This window comes from Falco biarmicus, unplaced genomic scaffold, assembly GCF_023638135.1.
Source record: "Falco biarmicus isolate bFalBia1 unplaced genomic scaffold, bFalBia1.pri scaffold_27, whole genome shotgun sequence".
Classification (NCBI taxonomy): Eukaryota; Metazoa; Chordata; class Aves; order Falconiformes; family Falconidae; genus Falco; species Falco biarmicus.
In genome coordinates this window covers 2,517,353-2,532,631 of record NW_026611833.1, presented here as the reverse complement: position 1 = coordinate 2,532,631, position 15,279 = coordinate 2,517,353, and the positions used below count along the sequence as shown (strand labels likewise).

The window sequence follows — 15,279 nt, the reverse complement described above, 5'->3', positions numbered from 1 at the left end:
CCACTGGTGACATTTGGTCTTGAGCCCCTGTGGCGTATGATGCACCGACTCTGGGAGAGGATCGAAGGCACGAAGACACTCAAAGACACCTCGAAGACACTTTATTAATCAATAATCAAGCAAGCCTTTTATACCTTTGCAGGGGGCTGACGTGTCAGCCTTTAATTGTGCTCAGCAATTTTCCACTCTGGGCTCTTTTTTTATTACAGACACAGCAGCTCAGCAACTCCCTTTATCTACAAGGCCACAAGCTCTGCAGACCACTCCCTAGCTTCAAGTTTCTCCTCTTGCTCCCATGGCTTCCTTCCAACAGGCATAACTGTGTCTCTCTCCCAAGGTCGGGTTTCGCTCCCTGACGCTGTTGAGCTAGCTCGAGAGATAGCCACAAGCCCCCAGCCAACTTCCCCCCACAGTATCCTCCATTTCTTCACTCCAGAAGTCACCCATCTGCCTATACAGAAAGTGCAGGAGAAAAAGTCAAAACCCTTGCAAAGGTTCAAGTACAAACCATCCCCTTCTTGCCTCAATACGTATGGGTGCAGCAATCCCTTTGATGTCCCACAGTTACCTGGAAATGGCTGCAGGAGTATTTCCAGCGTCATTTCCCCAGACACTACGGTGAGGATGAGCAGCCTGTATTTCTCCCAGTTGTCCTTCTTGCTTTTCCTGAACAAAGGCTGGATGTCTGCCGTTTCCCAGGACCCCAGAACCTCCCTGATTGCTCGGACACATTTGAGGGCACCATCCAGAAAGGGTGCCGTGATCAGACCGAGGCACTTGCAATGAGCCTGCCCAAGGCGGGTGAGATGAATCTCCCTGGGACAGTGGCCTTTGTTCCTGCAGTCACACACAGGAACGGCCAGGCGCTGGGAGGTGTCCCCACCTCAGCTGGCCTCATGCACTGCTGCTGTGGTTGAACCCCAGCCTCACGCGCACAGGGGTGCTCAGAGGCACGAGCCCGTCCCTGGCACGTGCGGAGGCAGAGCACTGCAGCAGGCACAGTGACTGCCTGGCCTCCTGCTGCCCCTGCCAGAGGCTGGCAGCACCTCAGCCCGGGGGTGTCACGCCCTGCTCGGCACCTCGCGGAGATGGCCCTCGTCATGAGCAACGGGCACGGGGACCTCGGTTCAAGGAAGCACGTTGCAGTGCTGCATTCAGGTGGTCTCCACAAGTCCAGAACATATTATGGAGGCCAGCACCGTCACAGAGTGCCCGTTGCCTGCCCCTGCCTGCGCTCACAGGACTGCCACGCAGCACGGCGGTGACCAAGCTGCCAGAGCACTCAGGCCTTACACGAAGGCATGGGGTCAGAAGGAGAGTGTGGAAGTGGAAGGAGGACAGCACTGGAGAGCCAAGGGCTGGTGTTCCCTGGTACTGCTGCCATGCCAGGAACCTTTTCCCCTCCGTCTGTGGACACAGGAACAGTCCCTGCAGCTCCAGAAAGGCCTTGGAAGGAAGAATCCCAGCAAAAATAAAGTTGCCTAATGGCCCTTTGGCTTTGTTAGATGAAGAGAGAGCAGGGCACCTTCAGAAAAGAAAATCACAGAAGGAATTAGAATGGGGACGATACCTTTGTCAGAAATGAAATACCATGAGCAACTACAACAAATTCAGAAGACAGTCTGGGTCTGTGATGAACTACATTATAAATTTTATTCATAATTTTATTCCTTCAGAAGAACATCCAGTTATCATTTTGCACATTGCACCCTTCAGCTCCTGGTTCCTCATGCTGTAGATGAGGGGGTTCAGTGCTGGAGGCACCACCGAGTACAGGACTGACACCACCAGGTCCAGGGATGGGGAGGAGATGGAGGGGGGCTTCAGGTGGGCAAACATGGCAGTGCTGAGAAAGAGGGAGACCACGGCCAGGTGAGGGAGGCACGTGGAAAAGGCTTTGTGCCGTCCCTGCTCAGAGGGGATCCTCAGCACAGCCCTGAAGATCTGCATGTAAGACAGAATAATGAAAATGAAACACCCAAACACTACTAAGACACTAGACACAATAAGCCCCACTTCCCTGAGGTAGGTGTGTGAGCAGGAGAGCTTGAGGATCTGTGGGATTTCACAGAAGAACTGTCCCAGGGCATTGCCTTGGCAGAGTGGCAGTGAAAAAGTATTTGCTGTCTGTAGGAGGGAGTTGAGAAACCCACTGGCCCAGGCAGCTGCTGCCATGTGGACACAAGCTCTGCTGCCCAGCAGGGTCCCGTAGTGCAGGGGCTGGCAGATGGCCACGTAGCGGTCATAGGCCATGACGGTGAGGAGAGAACACTCTGCTGAAAGGAAAAAGACAATCAGGAAGAGCTGTGCAGCACATCCTGAGTAGGAGATGTCCCTGGTGTCCCAGAGGGAGTTGGCCATGGCTTTGGGGAGAGTGGTGGAGATGGAGCCCAGGTCGAGGAGGGAGAGGTTGAGGAGGAAGAAGTACATGGGGGTGTGCAGGTGGTGGTCACATACTACAGCAGTGATGATGAGTCCGTTGGCCATGAGGGAGGCCAGGTAGATGCCCAGGGAGAGCCAGAAGTGCAAGAGCTGCAGCTCCCGCGTGTCTGCCAATGCCAGGAGGAGGAACTGGGTGATGGAGCTGCTGTTGGACATCTGCTGCCTCTGGGCATATGGTCCTGTCACAGGAGAAAAAGACAGCGATAATTTAGGGGAGACTTCTGCAAGCACAATCAAAGCCATTTCCCACAGACCATCCCCCCGTCACACACAGACATCCCTCTCTTTTCTCGGAGACCTTCCTGCAGCTGTGTGGCTGCAGCCCTGCTTGGTGCTGGCCGTGTGGGTGATGAAGAGCAGGGCATCTGCCCACGGGCTCTTGACCAGCCAGCCCCACTCTGCAGCAGTGGGTGGGGGCAGGGACCAGTCCTGGTGTTTAACTTTGTCCTCTGAAACCAGTGCCAAGGCAGAAGGGCTGGTCAGCGTCTGCAGCGCCAGTGCTAAGGAACGGGAAGGGTGAAGGCATTGTAAGAGAGCTTTAGTTTTTTTCACAGCTCCCCCCCATCTCTCTTGTTGAGTATTTTCAGATGTCAGAAAAGCAGAGCATTTTTGCTGCCCTCCGGTGGAACAGAGTGAGGTCTGTGAGGCAAGAGGATTGCCTGTGGGTGAGTGCCCAGTGAGGGGAGGTGGTCTGTCCTTCTGGTTCCCAGTTTCTGTGGGCTTGCACCTTCCTGAGATGAATGGTGGCCACACTCCCATGTTACCCTGAAATACCACAAGGCACTGCTGAGAACGGTCTGACCCACCACAGACCAGTAAAGGTTGTAGACTTTCATCAGAACTCAGCATCCCACCCACAGCAAAGGATACACAGCTCATTTCACCCACCCCAGCAGTGTTTTCTCCATCACAGAAACTCTACGCATCTACGTGGGGCTTTCAGATCGCTAATGGGTGCGAGGGGACAGGTTTCCATTCTGGAGGGCAACGCACTGCTTGGAAGGGAACTTCAAGGAGGTAGCCAAGTGCCCTAACAAGAGCATCAGGTTCAGGGAGAACCAGCCCATTGCCCAGCCCCACATAGGGCATTGCCCACAGCCCCACGGGTGAGAGGAAAGCTGGGACACTTGTTCCCATGGACACACCTGCAGGAGAGGACCCACAAGGTCAGAGTGTGACTCTGCAGCTGAAACACCCATCCCCAGAGAGCCTGACAGCAAGAGCTAGAGAATAAAACTAACCCAAAACGGCAGAGAAAGAAGTAAAATTGCACTGGTGGTCTAGGTAAGAGTGTCCAGGGCGAGCGAGCCAGGCACTGAGGGCAGCGTTGCCCTTGCCCAGCTCTGCTCGCCACCTCCCACACACCAACACTGCCGGGCAGCTGCTCTCAGCCCCTGTGCTCTGCAGAGGGACCGGGGCACGTGGCTGCAGAGCTGCACCGCGGCTCTGCTGGAGCTCTGGCTGCAGAGGGGGTGGCTCACGCCTCGGGACCCCCAGCCCTGAGGGCAGAGGCTTTGCTGGGGGGAGAGCAGCCAGGGGGATGCCTCAGAGAAAGGGGTCTGCACTGCACATGGTCAGAGAGAGCTTTCTGATTCTCCCTTCAACAACAATTCTGTCTGAAGTTTCCTATCAGTCCTTGCAATATCCTGGATGTCAGGAGACTTTCCTTGTGGGAGGTATCTCCCTGTGCCAGGTCTTTCCCTGTCAGTGCTCACAGACCACATCTCTGCCTCTGTGCACTGGCCCCGCACAAACGTGCCTCTCTGAAGGGCACTGGCTGGGCACAGGGTCCTGCCCGCGGGGGGAAAAGGGCAGCTCAGAACGACCCTGATGGCTCCAGCAAAGGTGCTGCTGCTGCTGTTCATAGCGGAGGAGTGGCTGAGGGCACTTCAGGAGGCTCCTGGCAGACCTCCTCATCATCAGAGTTACAGCTGGCAGTCTCAGGGACATCTTCAAACTCGAGCTCTCCATTAACATTTCTGCCTTCCCTCTCCTGCCCCCAACAACAGAAAACTGAAAACACAGATTGAGGAGAGCCCTGGATTTATCATAGCAATCCCTGCGCTGACCTTCGATACAAAAAGTCTCATCCAGACATATTCTGAGGGTAACCTATACTTGTAAGCAGCGCTCACCCTTGCGGCACACTCTCAACAGCAGAGATCCTTCCCTATCAGGGCTCAGTCCATACGCCCCCAGAGCTGCACGGGAGCCCCCCAGCAGGCTGAGAGCTGCCCCTGGCAGGCGGCAGAGCCCCTGCCCCAGCACACAGCCCCCTGGGCTGCAGGGACCCTGCTGGCAAGGACAGCCCTGGGCACCCCTGCCTGCACAGCCACCTTCACAGCCCTGCAGCCGGCCCTGGCACAAGGCAGCCCACATGCCCTGGCCCTCCCACGCTGCAGCAGGGAAGCCCTGCTCTGCAGCACACTGGCCTCCTCCACAGCACAAGGCTCCCACACGGTCCCACAGGCTGGGGGGGCCCCAGCTGCTGCAGACCCGGCTGGGAACTGCAGAGGCATTGCCCTGCAGCCACACACTTACCGGCTCCAGGGCTCTGCAGATTTCTCCAGCAGGGAGCTCTCAGCAGCCTCCCACCAAGGGCTGCTTTTGAGCTCTCCCTGCCTCCCTCCCCTGCCCCTCTGGGCTCCCTCCAGCTGTCCCTGGGGCTGCAGGGGAACCTGCTGGGCAGCACGATGAGGCAATCCCTCATGGGCCTTGCCTCACCTGGGGGGACACACTTATTTCCAGCAGTGGCAATTCTCTTACTAGAAAAAGTTTTGTGCAGGAGTATCAACTTTTGTTAACGCATTACTAGAGAGGACACCAGGAAGACTGCAGCAAAGGACCCAAGTACTCCTAAAAGAGCGTGTGTGCATGTGTGTGTCTGGTGGTTCTACAGGCAGGGCGGGGAGGATGTCTTCAGTGCTTCAGTAAGCCCTGCAGAGCCCATTTCAGCACTTCATTGCACAGTCCGAGGGCTCAAGACTCAGCTCTCCTTTGCCCAGGCCATGTCTCTGCTCTGAAGCAAAGCCTTTGCACCCCCGGGCTCGGGGACACTTGGTACCAGGTTGCCTCATGGCCAGGCAGAGCTGGGCTGGTGCCACAGCTGGGGGGCTTCAGCCCAGATGTGCAGCAGGGCCCTCAGCCAGGGGCCCACGCAGAGGCAGCTGCAGCCCGTCCTGTTGCAGACAGAGCTGTGACCCTGAGGGAACCAAGTGCCAAGGCAGGTGGCAGAGCTCAGCACAGCTGCTCGGCAAGGACAGCAGCCTCCAACAGCCCAGGCATCCACCACGCGGTTTAGACCGGTGAGGCAATTCCAGGGCACCCGAAGGAGCGTTCCCTCCTTCTGCACAGGCCACAGCCTGCCAGTGTGTGACCTGGGGCCTGCACTCTGCTGCTCTCCTGCCTCACTCCCCTGGGAGATGAGACTCCACCATTTCTTTGCTCCTAGTACCAAGGTGGACACGAATGATGCAGGGTTTCAGATCCAGGGGAGCATCACAGCTGCTGGCCCATCTGGCAGCTGTGCTAGAACGCTGATGCAAAGAACCTGCAGACACCTAAACGTGCATTGTCACTGTGCTGCCCTGTGGCTGTCAGCGGGCGGTTACTTGACCACTGGCTTGCAGGATCCCACCAAGCCTCTGTCTCGCTGCTCCCCTCCTTCTTCACTCACCTCGATGTCTGTAGGGCTGTTCTCTCACATCATTCTCACTCCTCTCCCTTTCTGCTTTGTCCTTTGAGAGACCAGCCTGAGGGCTCTTGCCATACAGGTTAGCCTATGGCAGTAAGGTCTCCCAATCGCCTCCTGATACCTAAGCTCCCAGAAGTCCAAAAGAGACACCTCTCACTTCAGGACACCCCACCTTCAGGAGCTGGGTGGCTGCAGGCTGCGCTCCAGAAGGGCACAACTCTCCGGTGGCATCGCTGTGTGATCAGGGAGCCCCATGGAGAAGACACCCCAGGAATGCTGCTGGGTAGCTGTGCACAGGCAGCTGCAATGTGCCCTCTGTGTCCCTGGCTGCAGGGGCAGAGCGGAGATCCTTCTCAGGTATGATGAGGCAGCATGAGGAGCTTGCAGATCGGTACTTGGAAACTGGCTGCCTCTGCTCTCAGCAGCGTCCAGTTCCTTCTCTGGGAAGCACTGGGGGTGACAGTCCTGCAGGTCAAGGAGCTGCCAGCACAGGGCAGCTGAAACCAGGGCGGGTGGACAGACTGGCTGTCCTCAGTCCGCACAAAGGGACTGTCTCTTTGCCTCTCAGGGCCCACCTGATGGCACCTGGAGTGCAGCAGGAATGGCAGTGCCAAAACCACTCCTCAGCTGTGGTGGGGCAACCGGAACAAAATACACAGAGAAAAATCCCCTCAACTCCGCTCCATAGTTGGGTGAACACGGGGTGGCAATGCTGTGAAGCCCTTTGATGCCCTGAGTGTATTTAATCCTAGATCACGCCACGTTCCTATTTCGCTACTGCTGTAGGGAAGGACTGACTCCTGCAGAGCCCACAGCAGAGTCTCCTACTCCCTGGAGCACCCTCAGCAAAAACCAACTCATGAGAGATCTACTAAAGGTCTTCGGGAAAGCAGAGAGGCCTTTTCATTGGGGTTCCTCTGAGAAATATGTTAGGTTTTGCTCAGCAAAGTCTTGCCTAACTCTTTTCCCTCTCAGACAATCTCTGTGCCAGGAGGCACCAGATGCCAAGTGGCTACCCCTTAACCCAGTTCCTCCTCCTGGCATTGGCAGACACGCGGGAGCTGCAGCTCTTGCACTTCTGGCTCTCCTGGGCATCTCCCTGGCTGCCCTCATGGCCAACAGCCTCATCATCACCACTGTACTGTGCGATCACCTCCTCCACACCCCCATGTGCTTCATCCTCATAACCTCTCCCTCCTCGACCTGGGCTCCATCCCCACCATTCTCCCCAAAGCCACGCTCAGTTTCCTGTACGACCAGAGCCATCTCTTACTGAGGATTTGCTGCCCAGCACTTACTGATTCTCTTTTTCATTTCAGCAGAGTATTTTCTTCTCACTGGGATGGCTTATGACTGCTTATGAGATTTGCCATCTACCTCGCCAACCTGACAGCCTGCAGTTGTGCGTGAGGAGCTCCACAGTGGATGTCATTTCCCTCAGCTTTACAAAACTCTGGCCATGGTCTCCCTCAGCGTTGTTCTACCCAAGTGAGGCCATGACACTCTGGGTGCGAACAGAAAGAGATGAGTAAAACACCAGCTGGATGGTCAGGCTGAGAGAGCAGTGGGGAAGGGCTCACACCCCACCTGGAGGCCACTGGGACATACTGGGGCAGTGTGGGCAGCACAGGGGACTCTCCTGCTTACAGTTTAAGAGCTGTACACATGACCCAGTGGAGGCAACTCTCACAGTGTCTGTCGGTGGCACCAAACTGAGAGGAGCATCCCTGTGCCCTAGGGATGCCATGGAGGGGAACCCTGGCAGGTGGGGTGGCCGCCCTGGCAGGAGCTGCACAGATGCAGGACGGACCAAGGGCAGAGCCTGCACCTCCCTCGCATGGACTAACACCCTGCAGCTGCAGGGCCTGGGACCTGCCTGGCTGGGCAGTGTCTGTGCAGAAAAGGCCCTGGTGGTGCTGGGGGACAGAAGGCAAAACACAATCCCACCCCATGACCTGGTAGCAGAGGCAGCCAGCAGTGCCCTGGAGCGTACGAAGAGGTGCCTTGCCAAGAGAGTGAGGGAAGTGATTGTGTCCCCACGCTCATCCCTCGTTAGACCCCCTGTCCGTGACTGTGTTCATTTTTGGGCCCTGACTGTGGAGGGAAGGGGGGAGGGAGCGGCTGGGTGGCTGCTGGGCTTTTGGCCAGAGACAAGCCTTGACAGCAAGGAAGATGTGTATAATTCGGAGGGAGTTGAGGAAGGAAGGGAGGCAACAGAAAGTCCCCAGGACTTGGAGGGCCACGGTTTCATATCTTTGGCAAACCCCATTCAGAATATGCTGGGAAGTGATGCTGACATTCCGAACCAACAAGGTCCATGGGCAGGCAAAGCTGTGCCTGTTGTTGTGACCCTAAGGAGACCCACACGCCTCTCTAAGGTGACCTGCACACCTACGGCATAGATCATGCTGGGGCTGAATCTCTTGCCTGGCTTCAATGGCCCCCCGAAGCCATGGACAAAGCTTTGGGTGGAGGCCCCAGGTGAGGCTGGTCAGGGCCAGGAAGGCCTAGGGATGCTCTCAGGGCCCTGCCCCCATGGGATCCCACCTGCCAGTGCCCTCAGCAGGCCAGGTTTTACTACCCTCATCTCCCAGGGCTGTGCTCTGCTGCTCTCCTTCCCCACTTACATGGGCATCAAGGACACCACAATTTCATAATCACTACAATCAAGACTGGCACTGCTATTCACATCCCTGAGCAGATTGTTGTCTTTGCGGAGTCCCAGGTGCAGGTGAGCATCAGAGTGGGCAACCTGTTTGGTCTGAGGAACTTGCCCACAAGCCCCTGCACTCTTGGCATCCGTGCTTACCTGTCCTGTGAACACCAAGGAGACTATTTCCCCCAGAATAAACCAGACTATCTCACCCATTGTTTCTCCTGCCATAGTATCTCACAATCCAAACATTTTTTTAATTGGCAATAAATTAATCTTTGCCAAGGCAACACATCTCTGGACATGAAAAGAATCATTAAGAGATTTCTTTGTCTTTATCTTGACCCATGAGCATTGCTGGTTTATTTTCTTCCTTTGTCCTGTTGAGTCAGTGCAGCGAATGAGCAGCTGAATGTTTGTCTCACCATTGGTCAAGGTTAACCCACCACAGGACCACATCAGGACTGCTGAGCCCACAATGGGGCTCCCCAGCACAAGCGAGACCCTGACACATCACAGCAAGTCCTGCAGAGGCCAGAAGGATGGTTAGGACCTGGAGCATATTATGGGCAAAGGGAGGCTGAGAGAGCAAGAGTATTATTTGAGAAATGGTTCTGAGTGAAAGACTGGAGCGCTGGACCCAGGCCAGCTGGTGGGATCTCAATCAATATTTGTTAGAACACCATGCCATGAGAACATGATCTTGTTGGAGGTGTCTGACAATGGCCTTCACTGAGAGACCAACTGTGGTAAGAGCTATGGGACTTGTGTGTAACAAGTGTCAGTAGGAAAGTGGCTCCCTTTATATTTAGAAATGGTGATGAAGTTGGGTATCACTGAAGCACAGAGGAGGACAGAGGTGACCATGCAGCAAACGACCCTCATAGAGGCTGAGTTCTATAACCAGACATGGAAATGAGAAGTGTTTGGGACTTCTTGGGGGAAAATTGCCCTGGGGCAGCTTCCTTAGTTTCCAAAGAACATGGCACAGAGCAGGAACCTCAGTCTCGCTCTCCTGGTGCCTTGCTTCCTTTGTCATTGACCCCCAGATCTGCACCAGGACCACCCTGCTGTGTGCCCCCACCCTGCACACCCACACAGCTGAGCTCTCACTGGTGTTTCCCTCTCCCTGGCCCTTCCCAGCCCAGCCCCCCCCCCCCAGCTCTGCCCACCTCCCCTGCCCTCTCCCCAGCCCAGGCAAACACAGCAGCCCACGCGGGGCTGGCCCCATGCAAGTGCCCACCCAAAGGGGGCTGCAGAGCTCTGGGCACTCACCCCATGGCCATAGACCATCACAAGGGCACAGGAGATGCTGGTGGGCAGAGAGGGGTCTCCTCCTGCCAGTCAGCCCCAGGGCTGGCACCAGCCATGGCAGGAGGACACAGAGGCCATTGCCTCCCTCTGTCTGCTGCTCCTCTCTCACAGGGACCCTGCTTGCCCACTCCTGGCAGCCCCTCGGGGCCAGTCCCTGTCCCCAGCACCAGGCTGCTGGCCTGGGGGCTCCCCAGGCACCTCCTGCTGCACCAGGGACACAGCAGCCTGCCCCAGCTGGGGCATCCACAGAGACACCTGCTCTTGCCCAGGGATGTGGTCTCAGGCATGGCCCTGAGCAGGCGGTGCTGCTGTGCAGGGCAGCGGTGCCTGAAAGCCCAGGGAGATGGTCCCAGGCACATCCCTCTTGGTCACCCACCATTCCCATGGGCACTGGGCCCCCACACGCCAAGGCTCAACACAGGCCCATGCCCTAACGCGTTGCCCCATGCCCTCCTCCCCTGAGCCATGGGGAACCCAAGCCCAGCAGCATGGTCTTCTGGGGGCAATTCCTGCAGCCTGTTCCTGAGCTCAGCTTTGGAAGAAGAGACCAACCTCCAGATATAGGCATTGAAAAAACCCACCCTTTTATTACTGAGATGTGACACAGGAGTATATATGTACCATCCTCCCTGGCGCATGTACAAAGGCCTCTGGGTCAGGGAGGCTGGGTTCGTGCTTTTGGGGAAGTGGAGTGAGGAAATACATTGAAGTAAAACCATGATTGTCATAGATGGAATGTTAAACACACATGATGTCCTATACGTGACTTGAAAATACCTTGTAAAGAGCCACAGTCAGTTCATTGCCGCTGAGAGACACCTGACTGCATCAGCTTCTTCAGTGCGTCCTTCAGCTCCTGGTTCCTCATGCTGTAGATGAGGGGGTTCACTGCTGGAGGCACCAACGAGTACAGGACTGAGACCGCCAAGTCCAGAGATTTGGCGGAGACGGAGGGGGGTTTCAGGTAGGCAAATGTGCCAGTGCTGAGAAAGAGGGAGACCACGGCCAGGTGAGGGAGGCACGTGGAAAAGGCTTTGTGCCGTCCCTGCTCAGAGGGGATCCTCAGCACAGCCCTGAAGATCTGAACGTAGGACAGCATGATGGAAACAAAACAGCCAAATGCTATGAAGGCACTAACCACAATAAGCCCCACTTCCCTGAGGTAGGTGTGTGAGCAGGAGAGCTTGAGGATCTGTGGGATTTCACAGAAGACCTGTCCCAGGGCATTGCCCTGGCAGAGTGGCAGTGAAAAAGTATTGGCCGTGTGCAGCGCAGCATAGAGAACATCACTACCCCAGACAACAGCTGCCATGTGGACACAAGCTCTGCTGCCCAGCAGGGTCCCGTAGTGCAGGGGCTGGCAGATGGCCACGTAGCGGTCATAGGCCATGACAGTGAGGAGAAAATACTCAGTTGAAATGAAAAATAAAAAGAGAAAAGCTTGGGCAGCACATCCTGCATAGGAGATTGTCGCGATGGAGGGAAGACACAGTCGCTCAATATGAGTGATCAGCAGACTTCGTTTATTGTACCTTACAGTCACCTTTTATGCCTTGTTATAATTAGCTCATACATATTACAAAAGTTAAGCTCATTATTGGTTAGTTGCCTAAATACCAAGCCCGCCCCTTGTTTCTCTTCTGTAGTTTTCTGTTCCCACCTGCAACATTCTTTTCCCACCAAAATCTTCCTGTTACTGTGTAACAAGGACAGCCAAAGACAGTGTATTTTGCTTTACTTCAGATAAGCTGAGAGCGATGTGCATTTTTGTCCAGCCAGCTGGACTATGTCTATGTGACCCTTTTCAGCTAGCCAGTTAGCCACAATTCCCCCGTTTTTATTTTGGGCGACATAGCCTTGGTTGACCATTTTCAACAACAGCGTTTTAACACAGGAAAATACACAGCCAACTTATAAAATCTCAGTTCAGAAGTATAATTCCAGAAATACTTGAAAAATAAAGTTAGCTTGAAGCTTTAATTTAGATGCTCTTTCTGTTCCAGTGATACAAAAAGTTTAAAAAATTCAAAGGTAATTTTAAAGTTCTGAACATGGACTAATGCAAGCTCAAAACCCAAAAAGAAACCAAACTGATGTTTGACTAGGAATATTTGCAAATATTTTAGTGGAAAATCCCTGACCATTAACAATTTTCTGTCCAAATAACAACTGCCCTTATGCAACCAACCAGTCCATACATTTTCTGAAGAATTCCTCATCGATATCAAAGAATTAACAAAGGGAAAAAATTAGTTCTAAGCTATATACATTCATAAGTGGATTTTTCAATAGTTACATACAGATTTACACACTAAGCCATAATGGCTTGTAGGTGATACACACAAGAAGAGTACGTTGCTTATCTGTCTGAATGTCTATGCTAAATTTGACAACTGTGCCACAAGCCAAGCCTACATGGGTGCTGTGTTATGCACGTTCCTTAACAAACAGAAGTATAATAGGTAAATTCCCAAGATCTAGTCCCCAACCTAATTATATTATTTTGTAGCCAATTAAGGAAAATAACACAAATGTGCATATCTACATGTGCACACACCTTTTAGTTCAGAACCGATCTGTGATATAAGGTCTTAGCCTTATGGCATCATCGAATCTTAACGAGTACAGTAATTAAAAATGCAGTCTTACTGTAAGTGCGATTTATGCTGACATTCCCTCAAATGCTACATGTGAGTATTTCTCACTCAACTGCCTCAAGTTAAAATAGTAGTATTTGTTAATATGTATTAAAAAAATCATTAATTCTCTACAATAGCAGTTGACTTCAATAACACTATGTAAGCAAAAGAGGCTTAAGATGGGTTTTCTGAATGCTAACAATTTATTTTAGACTGTCTAAACTCAGGTCTTGAAAGATTTCACTCTGCCAGACGTAGAAACACTGTTGCACTCCAGTTGTGATATCCCTTTTCCCAAGTTGTCACATGCACATCTTGCTCAAGCAACATTATTGTCAAAGTTTCTCTCTGCTACATAAAAGCATGTTGCACTTGTAGATATAAAAGACAGCACCCTTACTTAGATTATTACCTTATTACCTCATAACTCTTAGTATACCTTGTATCTCTGATTTCATCACTTCAAAAATTCACCAGAAGCAGATAAAACCACAGCATCAGACTAAACTACACCTTAACTGCTGATTCAAATAAAGGCATTCTCTTCCACATATGCCTAATGCTTACAAATAGTGTTGGCTGGTTTTGATCAAGAAACTATTATTACAATAATGATCAAAAATAATAATCCCATTTGCAAAATGCCTTTAAGCCAGCCTCCTAGTCCCAACCAATTTCCACATTCAGAATACATCATAAATACAGAATACAGAATAAATTATCTCCATCAAGGCAAAAAGGCTTCTCTTTAAGCACAGAGATGTTTGCTAGGTCAAGGCAGAAACCCATTTCTTGTAGGTGACATCTGAAGCACCTTTTTTTTTTTTTTTTTTTTTTTTTTTTTTTTTTTTTTTTGGGTTTGTAATCAAGTCCGTATTTTTCCTTGAGAAGCTTAAGCTGTTCCTCTTGTTTCAGGAGTGTTTCCAACTCTGATTTGTCGAATAGGTCCGTATTTCCCAAAAATATCATACATTTCCTCCGCTGTGATTTCATACGGCAGGTTCCGAATATAAAGGATCCGATTGACCTCTGGGGGCAGCCAGATGTCAGCTCGCTTGGCCGCTTGCATCGCCATGGCGCCGATCGGAGCGGGGGGGTGGCGCCGATCGGAGCGGGGGGGGGGTGGGGGGGGGTGCCGCCTCGGAGAGAAGCCGCGGCCGGGAAGGGGCCTGCTGGGCTGCGCCGCCGCTCGCCGCTGCCGCGGGGGTCCCGGATGCTATCCCATACGCTAATAACCCGGGTAATGCCTTTTTACAATCTATGTCCTGAACGCTCCGCTTTTCTAAAAAGCATATGAGCGAATCGTACGTCGCTTGTCTCTCCATACCTTCGTCAGCGCTGTTGCAGCCTTTGCGAGACTTCGGCGACGCGTGGCCGGCGGGACCCTCTGTAGGTGCTCCCGGGCGCGGGGACTGTGCCCTTCCGCCTCCTGCGCTGCTTTCAGGACCGGTACCCGAATCTCCGTCGAACCGTGGCTCGCAGGTTCAGCCCTCTCTAGGGTCCCTGTTCGGGCGCCATTTGTCGCGACGGAGGGAAGACACAGTCGCTCAATATGAGTGATCAGCAGACTTCGTTTATTGTACCTTACAGTCACCTTTTATGCCTTGTTATAATTAGCTCATACATATTACAAAAGTTAAGCTCATTATTGGTTAGTTGCCTAAATACCAAGCCCGCCCCTTGTTTCTCTTCTGTAGTTTTCTGTTCCCACCTGCAACATTCTTTTCCCACCAAAATCTTCCTGTTACTGTGTAACAAGGACAGCCAAAGACAGTGTATTTTGCTTTACTTCAGATAAGCTGAGAGCGATGTGCATTTTTGTCCAGCCAGCTGGACTATGTCTATGTGACCCTTTTCAGCTAGCCAGTTATCCACAGGAGATGGCCCTGGTTTCCCACAGGGAATTGGCCATGGCTTTGGGGACAATGGTAGAAATGGAGCCCAGGTCAAGAAGGGACAGGTTGAGGAGGAAGAAGTACATGGGGGTGTGGAGATGTTTGTCACACACTACGGTGGTGATGATGAGTCCGTTGCCCAGGACGGCAGCCAGGTAGATGCCCAGGAAGAGCCAGAAGTGCAAGAGCTGCAGCTCCCGCGTGTCTGCCAATGCCAGGAGGAGGAACTGGGTGATGGAGCTGCTGTTAGACATCTTCTGTTTCTGAACACAGGGACCTGTTGAAGGACAAAAGGCAGGGACAATTTAGGAGAGACTTCTTTGAGCCAAGTGAAAGCCGTTTCTCCTAGATGCGCCCCCGCTGCCCCATGTCCCCCCCTCTGCCGTTCCTAGGAGAGCTCCCTTCCGAGCCGTGGCTGGAGCTGTGCTGAGTGCTGGCCGAGTGTGCTGTGAGGAGCAGGGGCTGTGCCCGCTGGCTGCCCAGCAGTGAGCCCTGCTCTGCAGCAGGGGCTTCATGGGAACCGTGGGGGCAGGGGCCAGTCCTGGCCTTGCACTGGCTCAGCCCAAACTGCTCCCAGCGCAGAAGGGCCTGTCAGCATCGGCTCTGCCCGTGCTGAGCAACGGCCATGGCCAGAGTCAGGTC

General features: G+C 53.4%; 2 protein-coding genes across 2 annotated transcripts; both read right to left on the bottom strand.

Moving 5' to 3' along the window:
* Positions 1-1,656: 1,656 nt before the first annotated feature.
* LOC130143381 (olfactory receptor 14C36-like) lies at positions 1,657-2,613 on the bottom strand. The gene has a single exon (XM_056326066.1). The coding sequence runs from the start codon at positions 2,596-2,598 to the stop codon at positions 1,657-1,659; it is 942 nt and encodes a 313-aa protein (XP_056182041.1). The 5' UTR covers positions 2,599-2,613.
* An 8,289-nt stretch (positions 2,614-10,902) lies between these two features.
* Positions 10,903-14,891, bottom strand: LOC130143380 (olfactory receptor 14C36-like). Its single transcript, XM_056326065.1, has 3 exons — positions 14,618-14,891; positions 14,196-14,201; positions 10,903-11,558 (listed from the first exon to the last, which is right to left on the bottom strand). Exons 1-3 carry the CDS (start codon positions 14,889-14,891, stop codon positions 10,903-10,905), a joined length of 936 nt encoding a protein of 311 aa, XP_056182040.1.
* Positions 14,892-15,279: the final 388 nt, after the last annotated feature.

Excerpts from the sequence above, each read along its gene's own strand:
- LOC130143381 (XM_056326066.1), bottom strand. The coding sequence starts at position 2,598 with ATGTCCAACAGCAGCTCCATCACCCAGTTCCTCCTCCTGGCATTGGCA.
- LOC130143380 (XM_056326065.1), bottom strand. The coding sequence starts at position 14,891 with ATGTCTAACAGCAGCTCCATCACCCAGTTCCTCCTCCTGGCATTGGCA.